At 44.9% G+C, this 19,367-nt stretch overlaps 1 protein-coding gene across 2 annotated transcripts in view; it reads right to left on the minus strand.

The window, feature by feature from the left end:
- LOC106595921 (E3 SUMO-protein ligase PIAS1) overlaps window positions 1-19,367 on the minus strand; it is a 153,967-nt gene that overhangs the window by 86,012 nt on the left and 48,588 nt on the right. For both annotated transcript variants that reach the window (XM_045708972.2, XM_045708971.2), the window contains exon 2: window positions 1,807-2,302. In XM_045708972.2, the coding sequence (XP_045564928.1) occupies window positions 1,807-2,302 (496 nt within the window). The remainder of the gene's footprint in view (window positions 1-1,806; window positions 2,303-19,367) is intronic.

A 19,367-nucleotide genomic window follows, 5' to 3' on the forward strand; every position in this document is an offset into this window, starting at 1 on the left:
CATTATTATATTAAAGTGGAACTAACAGCGTTTTAGCATCAATTAAATCTTAAAATAAGTTCATATACGCCCCCAGTAAGAATATGATGCCTGCTTCTAAATTGACTGACAAGCGAGCACATAGATATGATCATTTCAGATGTTCCCACTTTTATAGAATGTTTGAGAACGACGTAGACTAAGGCATTTGTGAAAATTCTATAGAAATATATAGTTGGAAAGCAGCTGTGCATTTGAACAATTAATAGACACTGCAGTAAATAAAACCTATTGTCCAGACTACACAGACCGGAGTGCCATAGCCAATCAGTGATAAAGTAGGCCTATATTCAAATAAGCCATTTGCCACACAGGCCTGCTGCCATCATTCACTTTGAACTAGACTGTGTTTACAGGCAGTAGGACCTGCCATCATTCACTTTGAACTAGACTGTGTGTTTACAGGCAGTAGGACCTAACATCATTCACTTTGAACTGGACTGTGTGTTTACAGGCAGTAGGACCTAACATCATTCACTTTGAACTGGACTGTGTGTTTACAGGCAGTAGGACCTAACATCATTCACTTTGAACTAGACTGTGTTTACAGGCAGTAGGACCTGCCATCATTCACTTTGAACTAGACTGTGTGTTTACAGGCAGTAGGACCTAACATCATTCACTTTGAACTGGACTGTGTGTTTACAGGCAGTAGGACCTGCCATCATTCACTATGAACTGGACTGTGTGTTTACAGGCAGTAGGACCTGCCATCATTCACTTTGAACTGGACTGTGTGTTTACAGGCAGTAGGACCTGCCATCATTCACTATGAACTGGACTGTGTGTTTACAGGCTGTAGGACCTGCCATCATTCACTTTGAACTGGACTGTGTGTTTACAGGCAGTAGGGCCTGCCATCATTCACTATGAACTGGACTGTGTGTATGTTTACAGGCAGTAGGACCTGCCATCATTCACTTTGAACTGGACTGTGTGTTTACAGGCAGTAGGGCCTGCCATCATTCACTTTGAACTGGACTGTGTGTTTACAGGCAGTAGGGCCTGCCATCATTCACTTTGAACTGGACTGTGTGTTTACAGGCAGTAGGACCTGCCATCATTCACTTTGAACTGGACTGTGTGTTTACAGGCAGTAGGACCTGCCATCATTCACTATGAACTGGACTGTGTGTTTACAGGCAGTAGGACCTGCCATCATTCACTTTGAACTGGACTGTGTGTTTACAGGCAGTAGGACCTGCCATCATTCACTATGAACTGGACTGTGTGTTTACAGGCAGTAGCAACAGTGTGACTTTAGATCATTAGAAAGCATATGGCAAAAGCCGGGGGTCTTCTTACATTTGGGAACTTTACAGTCCAATTGCTCAAACAACCATGAAGTTGTGAAAAAGGTCAATAGTCAGAAGAGCTGCAGAGTTAATAAAAATAATGCCATTACTGATTAGATGCTTTGTCCATTAATTAGGCTATTTCCTCTGTAACCATATGGTCTATCTACTACAAACTCATGGACACAGATGTAAACATATAAATACTATATATGAATACATTTTTTTTAAAGTTCAAGTATTCATTACCAAAGTTACCATAGATTATCTGTTAATTACCAAAATTACTGAAGATTCCGGTAACTTTGTTAAATTACCGGTAGTTTTGCAACACTACATATACCAATCCACAGACACTAGCCACCCACAGACACTAACCACCCACAGACACCAGCCACCCACAGACACTAGCCACCCACAGACACCAGCCACCCACAGACACCAGCCACCCACAGACACCAGCCACCCTTACCTAGACTGGTGGGCTTGATGAGCTCGTCCAGCATATCGTAGAAGGGCAGCCTCTGCAGCTTGACGTCTGGGTGCACCGGATGCAGGGTGGCCGAGGTGGGCAGGTGGTGCGCCAGCCCGCTGAGCTCGTGCTTGCCAGGCCCCAGCAATGAGATGGGCAGCAGGGCGGCCGGCGAGGGTACTCCCCCATGCCCATGCCCCTCATACGCCAGCTGGCTGAGGCCGGCAGGCAGGGCAGCGGTGCCCCCTCCTCCGGCCACACCTCCCGAGGCAGGGTAGTGTGGTCCGGGCAGGACCAGCTCTGAGGGAGAGCCCATCTTGGTGGGGAAGCGTCTGCAGTACAGTTCCTTGATTTTCATCTGCACGGCGGGGCTGCAGCCGGCTTTCAGGAGATGCAAGGCCATGGTTAAGAGCTCATGTTTTCGCCCGTGTTTGTTGCGGCCCGCGTAACCCAGCAGAACCTGCAGCTCTGACACGCGCAGGCTCATCACCATTTGCTGTGGAGGAGAGACAGGGAGAGTGTTGAGTTAGGCTAAATGAAATGAGTCTACAAAACTCCTGAGGTACTCCTTGCTTAAACCAACACAGGTGCGTGGAGACTTACCTGGTCGGCGTAGTGTGAAACATGGACAACAGCGTAGGAGTAGTCTAATGATCAGTTGCCTCACACAGAAGAGCTTTAACTATCATTGCCAGTTTGTGAAGTTATACCCACAAGAAGAATCCATGAAGGGAAAGCAATGCGCCATTATTCCATCACGCAAGAAGATTTGCATTACGCATAAAACCCAGTTAAATTTAATATACTGTAGAAGCATACACAACATCAATTGAACTAAGCAGACATCTTATTCTATGCCTTCTTGCAGTTGTTTCACCTTACCCCCAACAATAGTCCTACTGCTTTTGACTGAGTAGCCAAATAGCTTCATTTTGAATCATGATTTGAATTTTCATGGCACAGATTAGGCTAAATCCATCAAATGAATGTGTAAACTTTGTGATAGTCTAATAGACATCACCAGCTCCCTCATAAGGGTTGATGCAGGCCTAGTTTCCACTACAGATAATTACATGTGCCGAGGGTGTGATATGAATTTCAATGAAGTGTTATCAGACCAGGTTCCTACCAGTACGACCTGTGGACTGGAACCAGTCATGAGTGAGCTGATACCAATTCCATGCTAATTAGATGCAAATTGTTCATTATCTGTAATAATGAAATGCCCATGCATATTAATACTGTATGTTCTCCATGCTATGGGTGGACATTCGAGATGTAGGGCTGGGAATCGCCAGGGACCTCACGATACAGGTGCCGATACGACAGTGTTCATTTCATCAACAAAAATATTGACTAAAATATAAACAGACCCAGAAAAAAAAACTATAAAATGAGACGAGAAAATGATCTCTGACAAAAAACAGACTACTAAGTGGACTGGACGAGAGTTTCTGGAAAGATTGAGTGCTTTTCAGTGATAAGCACAATTAATATTAGCAGCACAGATGTGCAGCGCATTCACAGTGGAAAGGACACGTCCCACCCGGCACACAGCCTACATCAGCTGGTGAGCTGCAGGGGAGCAGGCGATGTGTGTGGGCAGACAGGCTCAGCTTATAGTGTACACATCACACAGGCCACTCTCTTGCTTTACCGCCAGCCTTCTAGTTAGCTACCCTTTGAAACACAAGCTGCTTTACAAAATTAAAAAACAATAGCAGCATTGAGTTTAATAGTAAAACAACAGTCTGACTATGTGTTTCTCTCCCTTGAGTAATCTATAGAAAAGTAGGCCATCTTTGAATTTGTAGTCACACTCAACCCCAGCCTCTTTTCCACTGTATTTCATATACAGGTTTTATAGAGAATGTCGCCAAGTCTCCCTCTTCTCCCACTGTATTTCATATACAGGTTTTATAGAGAATGTCGCCAAGTCTCCCTCTTCTCCCACTGTATTTCATATACAGGTTTTATAGAGAATGTCGCCAAGTCTCCCTCTTCTCCCACTGTATTTCATATACAGGTTTTATAGAGAATGTCGCCAAGTCTCCCTCTTCTCCCACTGTATTTCATATACAGGTTTTATAGAGAATGTCGCCAAGTCTCCCTCTTTTCCTCTGCGAAAACAGATTGATTCTAGACCTTAGGCTACTGTTCAACAGACATGACCCATAATACTGGTGCTACGTTGGCGGGCCACATGTTATATTCAGAAAGCATATCATGGGCCATTCTAAAGCTAGGCTACATGCGGACCGGACACCTTGTTCAGTCATGTTACCTCATTAAATAGCTATAGCTAACAACCTGGGGAACGCAATGTTCTGGAACATTCAGAAATATGCTATGTAGAACACAAACATGCCTCTCTGACATGTTGAATAAGGAATAACGCCGGCTCTATTCATAGCATTTCTATCTGCTACGTACCAGAACGTGACCCTGGTACCATTACCAGTAGCCTGCTGGACGTGGCCCTGGTACCATTACCAGTAGCCTGCTGGACGTGACCCTGGTACCATTACCAGTAGCCTGCTGGACGTGACCCTGGTACCATTACCAGTAGCCTGCTGGACGTGACCCTGGTACCATTACCAGTAGCCTGCTGGACGTGACCCTGGTACCATTACCAGTAGCCTGCTGGACGTGACCCTGGTACCATTACCAGTAGCCTGCTGGACGTGACCCTGGTACCATTACCAGTAGCCTACTGAACGTGACCCTGGTACCATTACCAGTAGCCTGCTGGACGTGACCCTGGTACCATTACCAGTAGCCTACTGAACGTGACCCTGGTACCATTACCAGTAGCCTGCTGAACGTGACGTGGTACCATTACCAGTAGCCTGCTGAACGTGACCCTGGTACCATTACCAGTAGCCTGCTGGACGTGACCCTGGTACCATTACCAGTAGCCTGCTGGACGTGACCCTGGTACCATTACCAGTAGCCTGCTGGACGTGACCCTGGTACCATTACCAGTAGCCTGCTGGACGTGACCCTGGTACCATTACCAGTAGCCTGCTGGACGTGACCCTGGTACCATTACCAGTAGCCTGCTGAACGTGACCCTGGTACCATTACCAGTAGCCTGCTGGACGTGACCCTGGTACCATTACCAGTAGCCTGCTGGACGTGACCCTGGTACCATTACCAGTAGCCTGCTGGACGTGACCCTGGTACCATTACCAGTAGCCTGCTGAACGTGACCCTGGTACCATTACCAGTAGCCTACTGGACGTGACCCTGGTACCATTACCAGTAGCCTGCTGAACGTGACCCTGGTACCATTACCAGTAGCCTGCTGGACGTGACCCTGGTAACATTACCAGTAGCCTATATGCAAACATTTGGTGGCACAAAACATTTTGGTATCATACATTTTTCAAATTCGTTAAGATATTGTACAACTTGTAATTCGTAACGTATCATAGGAAACGTAACGTATCATAGGAAATGGATGGACAACCTCAAATAAATACATATCATAGGAAACGTAACATATCATAGGAAATGGATGGACATCCTCCAATGAATACATACCATAGGAAACGTAACATATCATAGGAAATGGATGGACATCCTCAAATGAATACATACCATAGGAAACGTAACATACTAATATGAATGTTTCCACACATAGAAAGCAGTGATGTATGGTTAATGAGGCAATACAAATGTGATGACTAACATGTAACCAAAATGAAAGGGCATTTAGTTGACTGAAATGGATCACTGTTTTTGTTATTTTTACAATAACAAACCCGTACCTCCGGGTTTGGAGCGAGTAGTCGCACTTCGCTTCGCTCCACAGGTAATATTACATTTCATTACATTACAACGGTTTGATTTGTTTGATCTGAGCAATTTCTCTTAGCTAACTACATAGCCGTCTTTGTATCAAAGATAATTGTGTAGTTTAGAGTAATTAGAGTAATTATCGAGGTTAGCTAGCCAGCTATTTTCATCCTCCTAACGTAGTCAACACTGCTAGCTAGCCAACTAGCCAACTTCTACCGACTAGCAGCACTGTCGAAACTATTACATTACAACGGAACGACTTGATTAGTGTGGTGTTAGCTAGCTACATAGTTGTCTTTGCATCTAAGATAATTGTGTAGTTTAGAGTAATTATCGAGGTTACCTAGCCAGCCGCGCCGCGACGCCGTTGTCCAGACTCCAGACTTAGTCAACACACCTAGTCATCATCAAACCCACTGCTAGCTAGCCAACCTTTACCGACTAGCAGCACTGTAGAAACTAATACATTACAACGGAACGATTTGACTAGTGCAGTGTTAGCTAGCTACATAGTTGTCTATGTCATAGTTTGATAATTGTGTAGTTTAGAGTAATTATCGAGGTTAGCTAGCCAGCTATTTTCGTCCCCCGCGACGCCATTTTTCCAAACCTAGCCAACTATTACCGACGAGCAGCATTGTAGAAACTAAATACATTACAAAGGAACGTCTTGATTAGTGCTATGTTAGCTAGCTACATAGTTGCTTTTGTATCATGATAAGGTGTAGTACTGAAACTATCGAGGTTACCTAGCCAGCTACACGTTCAAACAAAGTCAACAACGCAGCCACTGCTAGCTAGCCTATTTCACCAGCCAGCAGTACTGTATCATTTTAATCATTTTAGTCAATAAGATTTTTGCAACGTAAGCTTAACTTTCTGAACATTCGAGACGTGTAGTCCACTTGTCATTCCAATCTCCTTTGCATTAGTGTAGCCTCTTCTGTAGCCTGTCAACTATGTGTCTGTCTATCCCTGTTCTCTCCCCTCTGCACAGGCCATACAAACACTTCACACCGCGTGGCCGCTGCCACTCTAACCTGGTGGTCCCAGCACGCACGACCCACGTGGAGTTCCAGGTCTCTGGCAGCCTCTGGAACAGCCGGTCTGCGGCCAACAAGGCAGAGTTCATCTCAGCCTATGCTACCCTCCAGTCCCTCGACTTCTTGGCGCTGACGGAAACATGGATTACCACAGATAACACTGCTACTCCTACTGCTCTCTCCTTGTCTGCCCACGTGTTCTCGCATACCCCGAGACCATCTGGCCAGCGGGGTGGTGGCACTGGAATCCTCATCTCTCCCAAGTGGACATTCTCTCTTTCTCCCCTGACCCATCTGTCTATCTCCTCATTTGAATTCCATGCTGTCACAGTTACCAGCCCTTTCAAGCTTAACATCCTTATCATTTATCGCCATCCAGGTTCCTTTGGAGAGTTCATCAATGAGCTTGACGCCTTGATAAGTTCCTTTCCTGAGGATGGCTCACCTCTCACAGTTCTGGGTGACTTTAACCTCCCCACGTCTACCTTTGACTCATTCCTCTCTGCCTCCTTCTTTCCACTCCTCTCCTCTTTTGACCTCACCCTCTCACCTTACCCCCTACTCACAAGGCAGGCAATACGCTTGACCACATCTTTACTAGATGCTGTTCCTCCACTAATCTCATTGCAACTCCCCTCCAAGTCTCCGACCACTACCTTGTATCCTTTTCCCTCTCGCTCTCATCCAACACTTCTCACTCTGCCCCTACTCGGATGGTATTGCGCCGTCCCAACCTTCGCTCTCTCTCTCCCGCTACTCTCTACTCTTCCATCCTATCATCTCTTCCCTCTGCTCAAACCTTCTCCAACCTATCTCCTGATTCTGCCTCCTCAACCCTCCTCTCCTCCCTTTCTGCATCCTTTGATTCTCTATGTCCCCTATCCTCCAGGCCGGCTCGGTCCTCCCCTCCTGCTCCGTGGCTCGACGACTCATTGCGAGCTCACAGAACAGGGATCCGGGCAGCTGAGCGGAAATGAAGGAAAACTCGCCTCCCTGCGGACCTGGCATCCTTTCACTCCCTCCTCTCTACATTTTCCTCTTCTGTCTCTGCTGCTAAAACCACTTTCTACCACTCTAAATTCCAAGCATCTGCCTCTAACCCTAGGAAGCTCTTTGCCACCTTCTCCCCCCTCCTGAATCCTCCTCCCCCTCCCCCCTCTCTGCGGATGACTTCATCAACCATTTTGAAAAGAAGGTCGACGACATCCGATCCTCGTTTGCTAAGTCAAACGACACCGCTGGTCCTGCTCACACTGCCCTACCCTGTGCTTTGACCTCTTTCTCCCCTCTCTCTCCAGATGAAATCTCGCGTCTTGTGACGGCCGGCCGCCCAACAACCTGCCCGCTTGACCCTATCCCCTCCTCTCTTCTCCAGACCATTTCCGGAGACCTTCTCCCTTACCTCACCTCGCTCATCAACTCATCCTTGACCGCTGGCTACGTCCCTTCCGTCTTCAAGAGAGCGAGATTTACACCCCTTCTGAAAAAACCTACACTCGATCCCTCCGATGTCAACAACTACAGACCAGCATCCCTTCTTTCTTTTCTCTCCAAAACTCTTGAACGTGCCGTCCTTGGCCAGCTCTCCTGCTATCTCTCTCAGAATGACCTTGATCCAAATCAGTCAGGTTTCAAGACTGGTCATTCAACTGAGACTGCTCTTCTCTGTGTCACGGAGGCTCTCCGCACTGCTAAAGCTAACTCTCTCTCCTCTGCTCTCATCCTTCTAGACCTATCTGCTGCCTTTGATACTGTGAACCATCTGATCCTCCACTCCACCCTCTCCGAGTTGGGCATCTCCGGTGCGGCCCACGCTTGGATTGCGTCCTACCTGACAGGTCGCTCCTACCAGGTGGCGTGGCGAGAACTGTTTGAATGGTGTCTGTAAGTATAACAGAACTCATATGGCAGTCAAAACCCGGAGACTAATTCTGACAGGAAGTGGATACCTGATGTGTTGAATTACCTTTAAGCCTATGCCATTGAAACACACAGGGGCTTATTAATCTTTGAGCACTTCCTATGGCTTCCTCTAGATGTCACCAGTCTTTAGAAAGTGGTTTGAGTCTTCTACTGTGAGAACTGAACGAACAAGAGCCTTGGAACGGTGGTGGCCGATTAGACTCTGGCGCGCGAGTTCATGTTGGGTACTCTCGTTCCAATACGTTTTAAAAGAGAATGCAATCGTCCGCCTTGAATATTATTCATGTTCTAGTTGAAAAAGGCACTAATGATTTATGCTATACAACGTTTGACATGTTTGAACAAACGTAAATATTTTTTTTCCCCCTCGTTCATTTAGACAAGTCCGGCGGGCATAGATCATGTGCTAACAACACGGAGCTTTTTGGACATAAATTATGAGCTTTTTCGAACAAAACTACATTTGTTATGGACCTGGGATTCCTGGAAGTGACATCTGATGAAGAGAATCAAAGGTAATGGATTATTTACATAGTATTTTCGATTTTAGATCTCTCCAACATGGCGGTTAGTCTGTCTCGCAAAGCGTATTTTTCTGGGCGCAGTGCTCAGATTATTGCAAAGTGTGATTTCCCAGTAAGGTAATTTTTAAATCTGGCAATCCGGTTGCGTTCAAGAGATGTAAATCTATAATTCTTTGAATGACAATATAATATTTTACCAATGTTTTCGAATAGTAATTATTTAATTTGTTGTGCTGATTTGACTGGCGGTATTGGAGGGAAAAGATTTCCTCAACATCAACGCCATAGTAAAACGCTGTTTTTGGATATAAATATGAACTTGATAGAACAAAAAATGCATGTATTGTCTAACATAATGTCCTAGGAGTGTCATCTGATGGAGATTGTCAAAGGTTAGTGCATAATTTTAGCTGGTTTTCTGCTTTTGGTGACGCGTGTCTTTGCATTGACAAAACATTACACACAGCTATTTTCAATGTACTGTCCTAACATAATCTAACTTTATGCTTTCGCCGTAAAGCCTTTTTGAAATCGGACAACGTGGTTAGATTAAGGAGATGTTTATCTTTCAAAGGGTGTAAGATAGTTGTATGTTTGAGAAATTTGAATTATGACATTTAATTGTTTTCAAATTTGGCGCTCTTGATATTTCACCTGTTGTTGATAGGGTGTACCAGGGGTGGGACCCTGCACTATTGTAAAGTGGTTGTTCCACTGGATATCATAAGGTGAATGCACCAATTTGTAAGTCGCTCTGGATAAGAGCGTCTGCTAAATGACTTAAATGTAAATGTAAATCCTTCAAATGACAAAAATGTGACTTGGTGATATTTTAGTAAAATGACAAACACTAAATCAAAAAAAAAAAGAGCCAAAATGAACACTGCAATTTTCATGACTCTGTATGTATTGCGATTCAATGTTACAAACATATTTCTCACCAAATGTCTGCTTCCATGATCAGTCATGGAAATAAATGTGCTGAAAACAAATTGGCTCCCGATTAAAAAAATAATATGGACAACAAGTTATAAAGTAAAATTCTGGAGTTCTGATGATTTTCACCCCCATCACTAATTCTCTCTCCTTCAAGGCTTCGCCTCGATGACCATAGACATGGCCTAGATTCTAAATCTTTATCTAGCCTATAGATTACAGATGTAGACTAGATCAGTCCACTGATGATCTCCCTATGTGATCCCACTATAACGTGACTAGGCTTGGGCGCTATACCGTATATACTGTATACCGGGGTATTTGGAAAAAGACACGGGATGGTTTTTCAATACCGTTGAAACTATACATTTTAATATTTGTAGCAACTTTATAAGTAAATACCTGCAGTCAACTTGTGCAATACATTAGGAGATATTAGGAGACATTTCATCACATAACTATGAAGCTTATGATAGTTCCCTGTCACGTGGTGTTTGTTAACAAACACACAGAGACCGGAGGCTAGTGAGTCTCTCACTGTAGTGCAGCACGGGCCAGGTGATCTAAATACAGTATGGAATTCACAACTAAATGTTTTCCAGCTAGATATCTTAGAACTATTAAGTTAACTGTCTAAAATGTGATAAATGCTCTGCAGTTGTGCATTTCATTTGCTAATTTAGTAGCTAGTGAGCTATCTAGCTAAGTGGTAGCTTCTTCCAAAAATCAAAGTATTCGCTTGATAACAGTAGAGTATCCCCTCCTGGATCACGAGCCTTGCTAACATTCCTTTTGCGCAGCAATCTAAGTAGCATTTGGGAGTTACTTGTATAGTTTAGGTCAGAAACTGTACAAAATGTTTGCAATGCGTTCGCTAGCATTTAGTTAGCATCCTCTATGAGGATTCCTTAGTAGTTGTTAGCATTTAGTTAGCATCCTATGAGGATTCCTTAGTAGTTGTTAGCATTTAGTTAGCATCCTATGAGGATTCCTTAGTATTTGTTAGCATTTAGTTAGCATCCTATGAGGATTCCTTAGTAGTTGTTAGCATTTTGGTAAATAAATAAATACCTGCAGTCAACTTGTGCACAAGGGTTTCCCAAACTCGGTCCTGTCCCCCCCCAGGACTAGGTCAACCTCTGTAGTGCTAGGGCAAAAACCAAAACAGGCACGCAGGTGGTCCCCAGGACTAGGTCAACCTCTGTAGTGCTAGGGCAAAAACCAAAACAGGCACACAGGTGGTCCCCAGGACTAGGTCAACCTCTGTAGTGCTAGGGCAAAAACCAAAACAGGCACGCAGGTGGTCCCCAGGACTAGGTCATATATAAGCAGATCGTGTTCATCATTTCGTTGTAAGAAGTTTTCATTATGAAGCTTAACGGTACTGGGTTTCCCAAAACAGCGGGTTGAGACAGTCACATGTGTTTGTTTACAAAGAAGAACAACAAGCAAAGCTTTTGAGGTGAGTCACTCCTGCAGCACAATTTAAGTGTGTTTCTGAAAGAGTAAGGTAGCAGGATAACGCTGGGTGTATCAGGGCTGTTTCAGACCACACCGGGGGTGTGTGTGTGGGGGGGGGATGAGAGGTGACAGGTCCACTGAGCAGCAGCTGTGTGCTTTCTTATGGAAACCAGCCCTTAGATGCTCTAATGTAATAGGTTACATAATAATCACATATATGGGTAAACTAGCAGAAATGATGGAGCACATAAGTCAATGTGACACGCACACGCAGCACACACCCCTTGTATAAAGAACGCCCTGGGCGTGGAATATTGGAGACTTGGATAGCCACCTTCATATCATTTATCTTAATGACAGGGGAGAGATAAAACCAGTGATTAAAACACAGAGCACTAAAACCTCCCCTGAGCTGCTACCCCCCACACACACCCTCCCAGTAGTCAACCACATACACTAGGCTGAAGAGTGTGTGTGAGAGAGGGGGAAAGATAGAGTGCGAGAGAGAGTGCTATGTTTCTCATGCTAATAAAGCCCATTGAATTGAGAGCAAGAGAGAGAGTGAATGTGTATATCTGTCTTTCTGAAATCTCTCATAGCCCAGCTACCACTAACACTAGCCCTAGAAACCCTAACTGTAGCATAGCCCAGCTACCACTGACACTAGCCCTAGAAACCCTAACTGTATCTTAGCATAGCCCAACTACCACTGACACTAGCCCTAGAAACCCTAAATGTAGCTTAGCATAGCCCAGCTAACACCAACACTAGCCCTAGAAACCCTAACTGTATCTTAGCATAGCCCAGCTACCACAAACACTAGCCCTAGAAACCCTAACTGTAGCTTAGCATAGCCCAGCTACCACTGACACTAGCCCTAGAAACCCTAACTGTAGTTTAGCATAGTCCAGCTACCACCAACACTAGCCCTAGAAACCCTAACTGTATCTTAGCATAGCCCCGCTACCACCAACACTAGCCCTAGAAACCCTATCTAACTGTATCTTAGCATAGCCCAGCTACCACCAACACTAGCCCTAGAAAACCTATCCAATTCTAGCTTAGCATAGCCACCACTAACACTAGCCCTAGAAATCCTAACTGTAGCTTAGCATAGCCCCGCTACCACTGTGATACGAGCCCTAGAAACCCTATCCAACCTTAGCTTAGCATAGCCCAGCTACCACTGACACTAGCCCTAGAAATCCTAACTGTAGCTTAGCATAGCCCCGCTACCACTGTGACACGAGCCCTAGAAACCCTATCCAACCTTAGCTTAGCATAGCCCAGCTACCACTGACACTAGCCCTAGAAACCCTAACTGTAGCTTAGCATAGCCCAGCTACCACTGTGACACTAGCCCTAGAAACCCTAACTCTAGCTTAGCATAGCCCAGCTACCACTGACACTAGCCCTAGAAACCCTATCCAACTCTAGCTTAGCATAGCCCAGCTACCACTGACACTAGCCCTAGAAACCCTATCTAACTGTAGCTTAGCATAGCCCAGCTACCACTGACACTAGCCCTAGAAACCCTATCTAACTGTAGCTTAGCATAGCCCCGCTACCACTGACACTAGCCCTAGAAACCCTAACTGTAGCTTAGCATAGCCCAGCTACCACTGACACTAGCCCTAGAAACCCTAACTGTATCTTAGCATAGCCCAGCTACCACTGACACTAGCCCTAGAAACCCTAACTGTATCTTAACATAGCCCAGCTACCACTGACACTAGCCCTAGAAACCCTATCCAACTCTAGCTTAGCATAGCCCAGCTACCACTGACACTAGCCCTAGAAACCCTATCCAACTCTAGCTTAGCATAGCACACACAACTGTACACATATTTCCCCCCCTTACCACAGTGTGGATGTGTAACATTCCTCCACTGGCCTGAAGAAAAGTGAAGGAAAACAAATAGAAGAGACAAAAACACTGGAGCCAGAGGAGGAGGAGAGACAGACAGATGGACAGAGCACTCTCTCTTTTCCTTCCATCACATTTTATAGGAGGCCTGGTCTGACTCATCATACAAGGCACAATCATCATATTTACAGTTACAGTAATTATCAGGACACTGTTTTGAAAGGACCTCTGATGTCACCCAGTCCTTTAGCCCATGCTGTGAGAGAGGAGTGATGGGTCCAGACTCCAGGCATGTAGCATCACCCTAGCATCATGAGGATTTAGGCTATACAGTTATTAGCAAGGCCTATAGCAGTGTTTCCAAAGCTCAATCCTCAGGAACCCAAGGAGTGCACATTTTGGTTTGTGCCCTAACACTACACAGCTGATTCAAATGATCAAAGCTTGATGATTAGCTAATTATATCAATCAGCTGTGTAGTGTTAGGGCAAAAAAACTAAAAGTGCCCCCCTTGGGGTCCCCAGGACCGAGTTTGGGAAACGCAGGCCTTGAGTAAGTTACAGTTCACTCTGTCCTCTATTTTTACTGCAGCACATAGGATACACTTCTTGTGTTTCCTTATAAAATAAAGGAAATGTGTATGATAAGCCAGTAAGCACACAGAAGATTCAGACGCATAAATACTAATTTAATCCAGCATAACATACTGATATCATATCTGACAGTAAAGTAATGCCCTCTGGCATATTTGGCTCCAGCATTTCAACTTTGATTTCAGGTCAAACAGATGGATCTTTGAAAACATCTTTAATAATACATAAAAACACAAATGTTGAAGACGTCTGCTAACTAATATTAACATCTACATAGTACACTAAAGAAAACTATAGGTATAACATATTTTACTATATACTGGTATTAAATGTACAGACCGGTTTGAGTTTTTACTTTACCTTCTATAAAAAGTATTTAAATGATACTCTGCTACTTGAGTCATCTCTCTCTCAATTAAAAACAATTCAAGGGCTTTATTGGCATGGGAAACACATGTTAACATCATCAAAGCAAGTGAAATAGATAAAACAAAAGTGAAATAAACAATAAAAAATGAACAGTAAACATTACTCACAAAAGTTCCAAAAGAATAAAGACATTTCAAATGTCATATTTAAGCAATAAGGCACAATGTGTGGTGCCTAAGAACAGCCCTTAGCCATGGTATATTGGCCATATACCACAAACCCCCAAGGTGCCTTATTGCTATTATAAACTTTCCAACGTAGAAAAATAAGTCTATATACAATGTGAGCAAATGAGGTGAGATAAGGGAGGTAAAGGCAATAAATTGGCCATGGTGGCGAAGTAAATACAATATAGCAATTAAAACACTGGAATGGTAGATTTGACAGTAGATGAGTGTGCAAAGTAGAAATACTGGGGTGCAAAAGAGCAAAATAAATAAATACAGTAGGGGATGAGGTAGTTGTATGGGCTAAATTATAGATGGGCTATGTACAGGTGCAGTGATCTGTGAGCTGCTCTGACAGCTGGTGCTTAAAGCTAGTGAGGGAGATAAGCGTTTCCAGTTTCAGAGATTTTTGTAGTTCGTTCCAGTCATTGGCAGCAGAGAACTGGAAGGAGAGACGACCAAAGGAGGAGTTGGCTTTAGGGGTGACCAGAGAGATATACCTGCTGGAGCGCGTGCTACAGGTGGGTGCTGCTATGGTGACCAGTGAGCGGAGATAAGGCGGGACTTTACCTAGCAGGGTCTTGTAGATGACCTGGAGCCAGTGGGTTTGGCAACGAGTATGAAGCGAGGGCCAGCCAACGAGAGCGTACCGGTCGCAGTGGTGGGTAGTATATGGGGCTTTGGTGACAAAACGGATTGCACTGTAATAGACTGCATCCAATTTGTTGAGTAGAGTGTTGGGGGCTATTTTGTAAATGACATCGCCAAAGTCGAGGATCAGTAGGATGGTCAGTTTTACGAGGGTATGTTTGGCAGCATGAGTGAAGGATGCTTTGTTGTAAAATAGGAAGCCAATTCTAGATTTAACTTTGGATTGGAGATGTTTTATGTGAGTCTGGAAGGAGAGTTTACAGTCTAACCAGACACCTAGGTATTTGTAGTTGTCCACAAATTCTAAGTCAGAAACATCCAGAGTAGTGATGCTGGACATATATATACAGTGTTGTAATGATGTGCAAATAGTTAAAAGTTAAAAAGGTAAAATAAATATGGGTTGTATTTACAATGGTGTTTGTTCTTCAATGGTTGACCTTTTCTTGTAGCACAAGGTCATACATCTGGCTGCTGTGATGGCACACTGTGGTATTTCACCCAGTAGATATGGGAGTTTATCAAAATTGGATTTGTTTTTTTAATTCTTTGTGGATCTGTGTAATCTGAGGGAAATATGTGTCTCTAATATGGTCATACATTTGGCTGGAGGATAGGAAGTGCAGTTTAGTTTCCACCTCATTTTGTGGGCAGTGTGCACATAGCCTGTCTTCTCTTGAGAGCCAGGTCTGCCTATGGTGGCCTTTCTCAACAGCAAGGCTATGCTCACTGAGTCTGTACATAGTCAAAGCTTTGCTTAAGTTTGGGTCAGTCACAGTGGTCAGGTATTCTGCCACTGTGTACTCTCCGTTTAGGGCCAAATAGCGTTCTAGTTTGCTCAGATTTTTTTTGTAAATTCTTTCCAATGTATCAAGTAATTATCTTTTTGTTTTCTGAAGATTTGGTTGGGTCTAATTGTGTTGCTTTCCTGGGGCTCTTTGGGGTGTGTTTGAACAGAGCCCCAGGACCAGCTTGTTTAGGGGCCTCTTATCCAGGTTCATCTCTCTGTAGGTGATGGCTTTGTTATGTAAGGCTTGGGAATCGCTTCCTTTTAGGTGGTTGTAGAATTTAACGACCCTTTATCGATTTTGATAATTAGTGGATATCGGCCTAAGACATTATTTGGCGTTTTACGATGTACACGGAGGATATTTTAGCAGAATTCTGCATGCAGAGTCTCAATTTGATTAATTCTTGGTTGCTGAGCGGATCCCAGACCTCACAACCATAAAGGCCAATGGGTTCTATAACTGATTCAAGTATTTTTTGCCAGGTCCTAATTGGCATGTAGAATTTTATGTTCCTTTTGATGGCATAGAAGGCCTATTCCTCTCTCTCTCTCTCTCACCAAGCCCCAACCTCTGTCATTCAAGGAGCGCAGTTGTTGTTGCTCGACCACAAGATCATTTGCCGACCATTCACTCTCCCGTCTGCATGGTCAATGCAGCATGTTAAAACCCTCTCTCAAGCCCTGGGACAGAGGCACAAACTTTAGAAACTCTCCAGCCCAGCAGAGTCTACCATCCCCCGGTTTCACACCTCTGTCCCTGGCTACTCAGTTGCCAAGGGCCCTTCCAGAACATTCTCCCCCTGGTCAGCCAATCACAGACTGTACCTGGGGGGGGGATCTCAAACACAGCTTTAGTTGGACAGGGTTACAGAGAGACATCAGGTCAGAAGAACTCTGCACCACCTCAACACAACTCACCACTGGACCCTTCCTACAAGGACAAGCCTCCTACTGGTCATTTCCATCCTCTAACCGGGCCGCTGGGACAGTTGCACCTATAACTGAAACTGGCACCTCTATCAGAGACCACCACATGGTGCCTCTCTTTTTCACAGCAGATGCAACAATATGTTGATGACAACGATACTGCTTTCCACTTAGCTTCTTAATAGAAATCCACAAGTGTTCTATAATTGTAACGATCGTCGTAGAGAGGGGACCAAGATGCAGCGTGGCACGTGTTCATGATTATTTATTTGAATCAAACAAACACTCAAACAAAAAATAACAAAGGGAAACGAAAGCACACAGTTCTGTCAGGTACAGAAACACAAAACAGAAAACAACTACCCACAAACACAGGTGGGAAAAGGCTGCCTAAGTATGATTCCTAATCAGAGACAACGATAGACAGCTGCCTCTGATTAGGAACCACACTCGGCCCAAAACAAAGAAATACAAAACATAGAATGCCCACCCCACACCCTGACCTAACCAAATAGAGAAATAAACCGTCTCTCTCAGGTCAGGGCGTGACAATAATTACACAAACTAATAGTGTATCTTACTGTCTGCAAACAGCTAGTTGGTCTTTTCTTAGCGAGTTGTGGCTAAAATAAATTGTTAACTGAATATGCTAATCGCTAGTTAGCTGGCTAGCTAGCTAATACATGTACTGTCAGTGCAAAAGTAGCTAGCTAATACAGCCTGATAATAGTGCTGGTGTAGGCCTAAATCAGCATGTTTGTGCAACAGTATTTTCTAAATCAGAGAGGAATAGGCAAAGCAGAAATGTTATCTACATGAAGTATGAGAAAACAACATTTATTGTAGACAAAGATTATAAATTCCCACTCTCCTGGGTAACACTGACCAACACTTTGGATCCTACCCTGTCACAGTAATACCTCCGCAGAGATCCTATTAGTATTCTAATTCCTAATTCTATGAACGCCTCCCTGGCTTTTTCATTCGCTGTCATGTCAAACACCGTATTCAAAGTGACCACTTTTACATTCTAACTATATAATTATGATAATCATTATATTTCCAGGATTCCAACAGTTCAAGTGTTTTGATCTAAATCGCAAGTCAAATAGCGATATTTGGTTAAAAAAAATAAAATCCTGCTAGATGTTTTTGCCCATATCGTGCAGCTCTACGTGGCAGTGTGGAACTTTTGGTTTTACAATCAGAATGGAGAAAGACCCACTGAAATCCCATAATGTCTGTGTTGCCACCCAGGCGTCATGCACAACTCATGAAGCACATTTAGAACTTTCATTATTTAAAATACCATCATGTGTAAAATAAAAATGGCCCTATACTAAACTATACTGCACTCTACTGTCCTGAACTGTCCAGTCCTGCACTGCACTCTACTGTGCTCTACTCTGCTGTCCAAACTTGTGAAACAGATTTGGTGGGTCAGGACAAACCACATCCGCACTGTTCTTCCAGTAAATGTGGTTTGGTAAAATGTTCAAAGTTGTCCTTGTGCATACAGTTGTATGGTTTGTTTAACTTTGCAATCATTAGTTGTTTGTTTGTCATACATTTAAAGTGAAAAATCAGCGTCTCAGCGTCTGTTACCTTGGAATTGCCCTAGTGTATTTTCTATTGGTTGAGGGGGAGTAGAGTAGAGGGCCTGTTGTGGTAGTGAGCATTAATTCCTCTGGAGGGAGGGAGGGAGGGAGGGAGGGATACAAGCAGCTGAGCCCCCAAAACAAATTAAATTCTCCACTGCTCCAGTGAAAACAGAGGCAATCATGAGGAGTGCTGGTGAGGTAGGGTGAAGGAGCAGGCGTGAGGAGCGCTGGTGAGGTAGGGTGAAGGAGCAGGCGTGAGGAGCGCCGGTGAGGTAGGGTGAAGGAGCAGGCGTGAGGAGCGCCGGTGAGGTAGGGTGAAGGAGCAGGCGTGAGGAGCGCCGGTGAGGTAGGGTGAAGGAGCAGGCGTGAGGAGCGCCGGTGAGGTAGGGTGAAGGAGCAGGCGTGAGGAGCGCCGGTGAGGTAGGGTGAAGGAGCAGGCGTGAGGAGCGCCGGTGAGGTAGGGTGAAGGAGCAGGCGTGAGGAGCGCCGGTGAGGTAGGGTGAAGGAGCAGGCGTGAGGAGCGCCGGTGAGGTAGGGTGAAGGAGCAGGCGTGAGGAGCGCCGGTGAGGTAGGGTGAAGGAGCAGGCGTGAGGAGCGCCGGTGAGGTAGGGTGAAGGAGCAGGCGTGAGAGGCGCCGGTGAGGTAGGGTGAAGGAGCAGGCGTGAGGAGCGCCGGTGAGGTAGGGTGAAGGAGCAGGCGTGAGGAGCGCCGGTGAGGTAGGGTGAAGGAGCAGGCGTGAGGAGTGCCAGTGAGGTAGGGTGAAGGAGCAGGCGTGAGGAGTGCCGGTGAGGTAGGGTGAAGGAGCAGGCGTGAGGAGTGCTGGTGAGGTAGGGTGAAGGAGCAGG

The sequence above is a fragment of the Salmo salar genome, chromosome 26 (assembly GCF_965601325.2).
Source record: "Salmo salar chromosome 26, fSalSal1, whole genome shotgun sequence".
NCBI classification, from domain to species: Eukaryota; Metazoa; Chordata; class Actinopteri; order Salmoniformes; family Salmonidae; genus Salmo; species Salmo salar.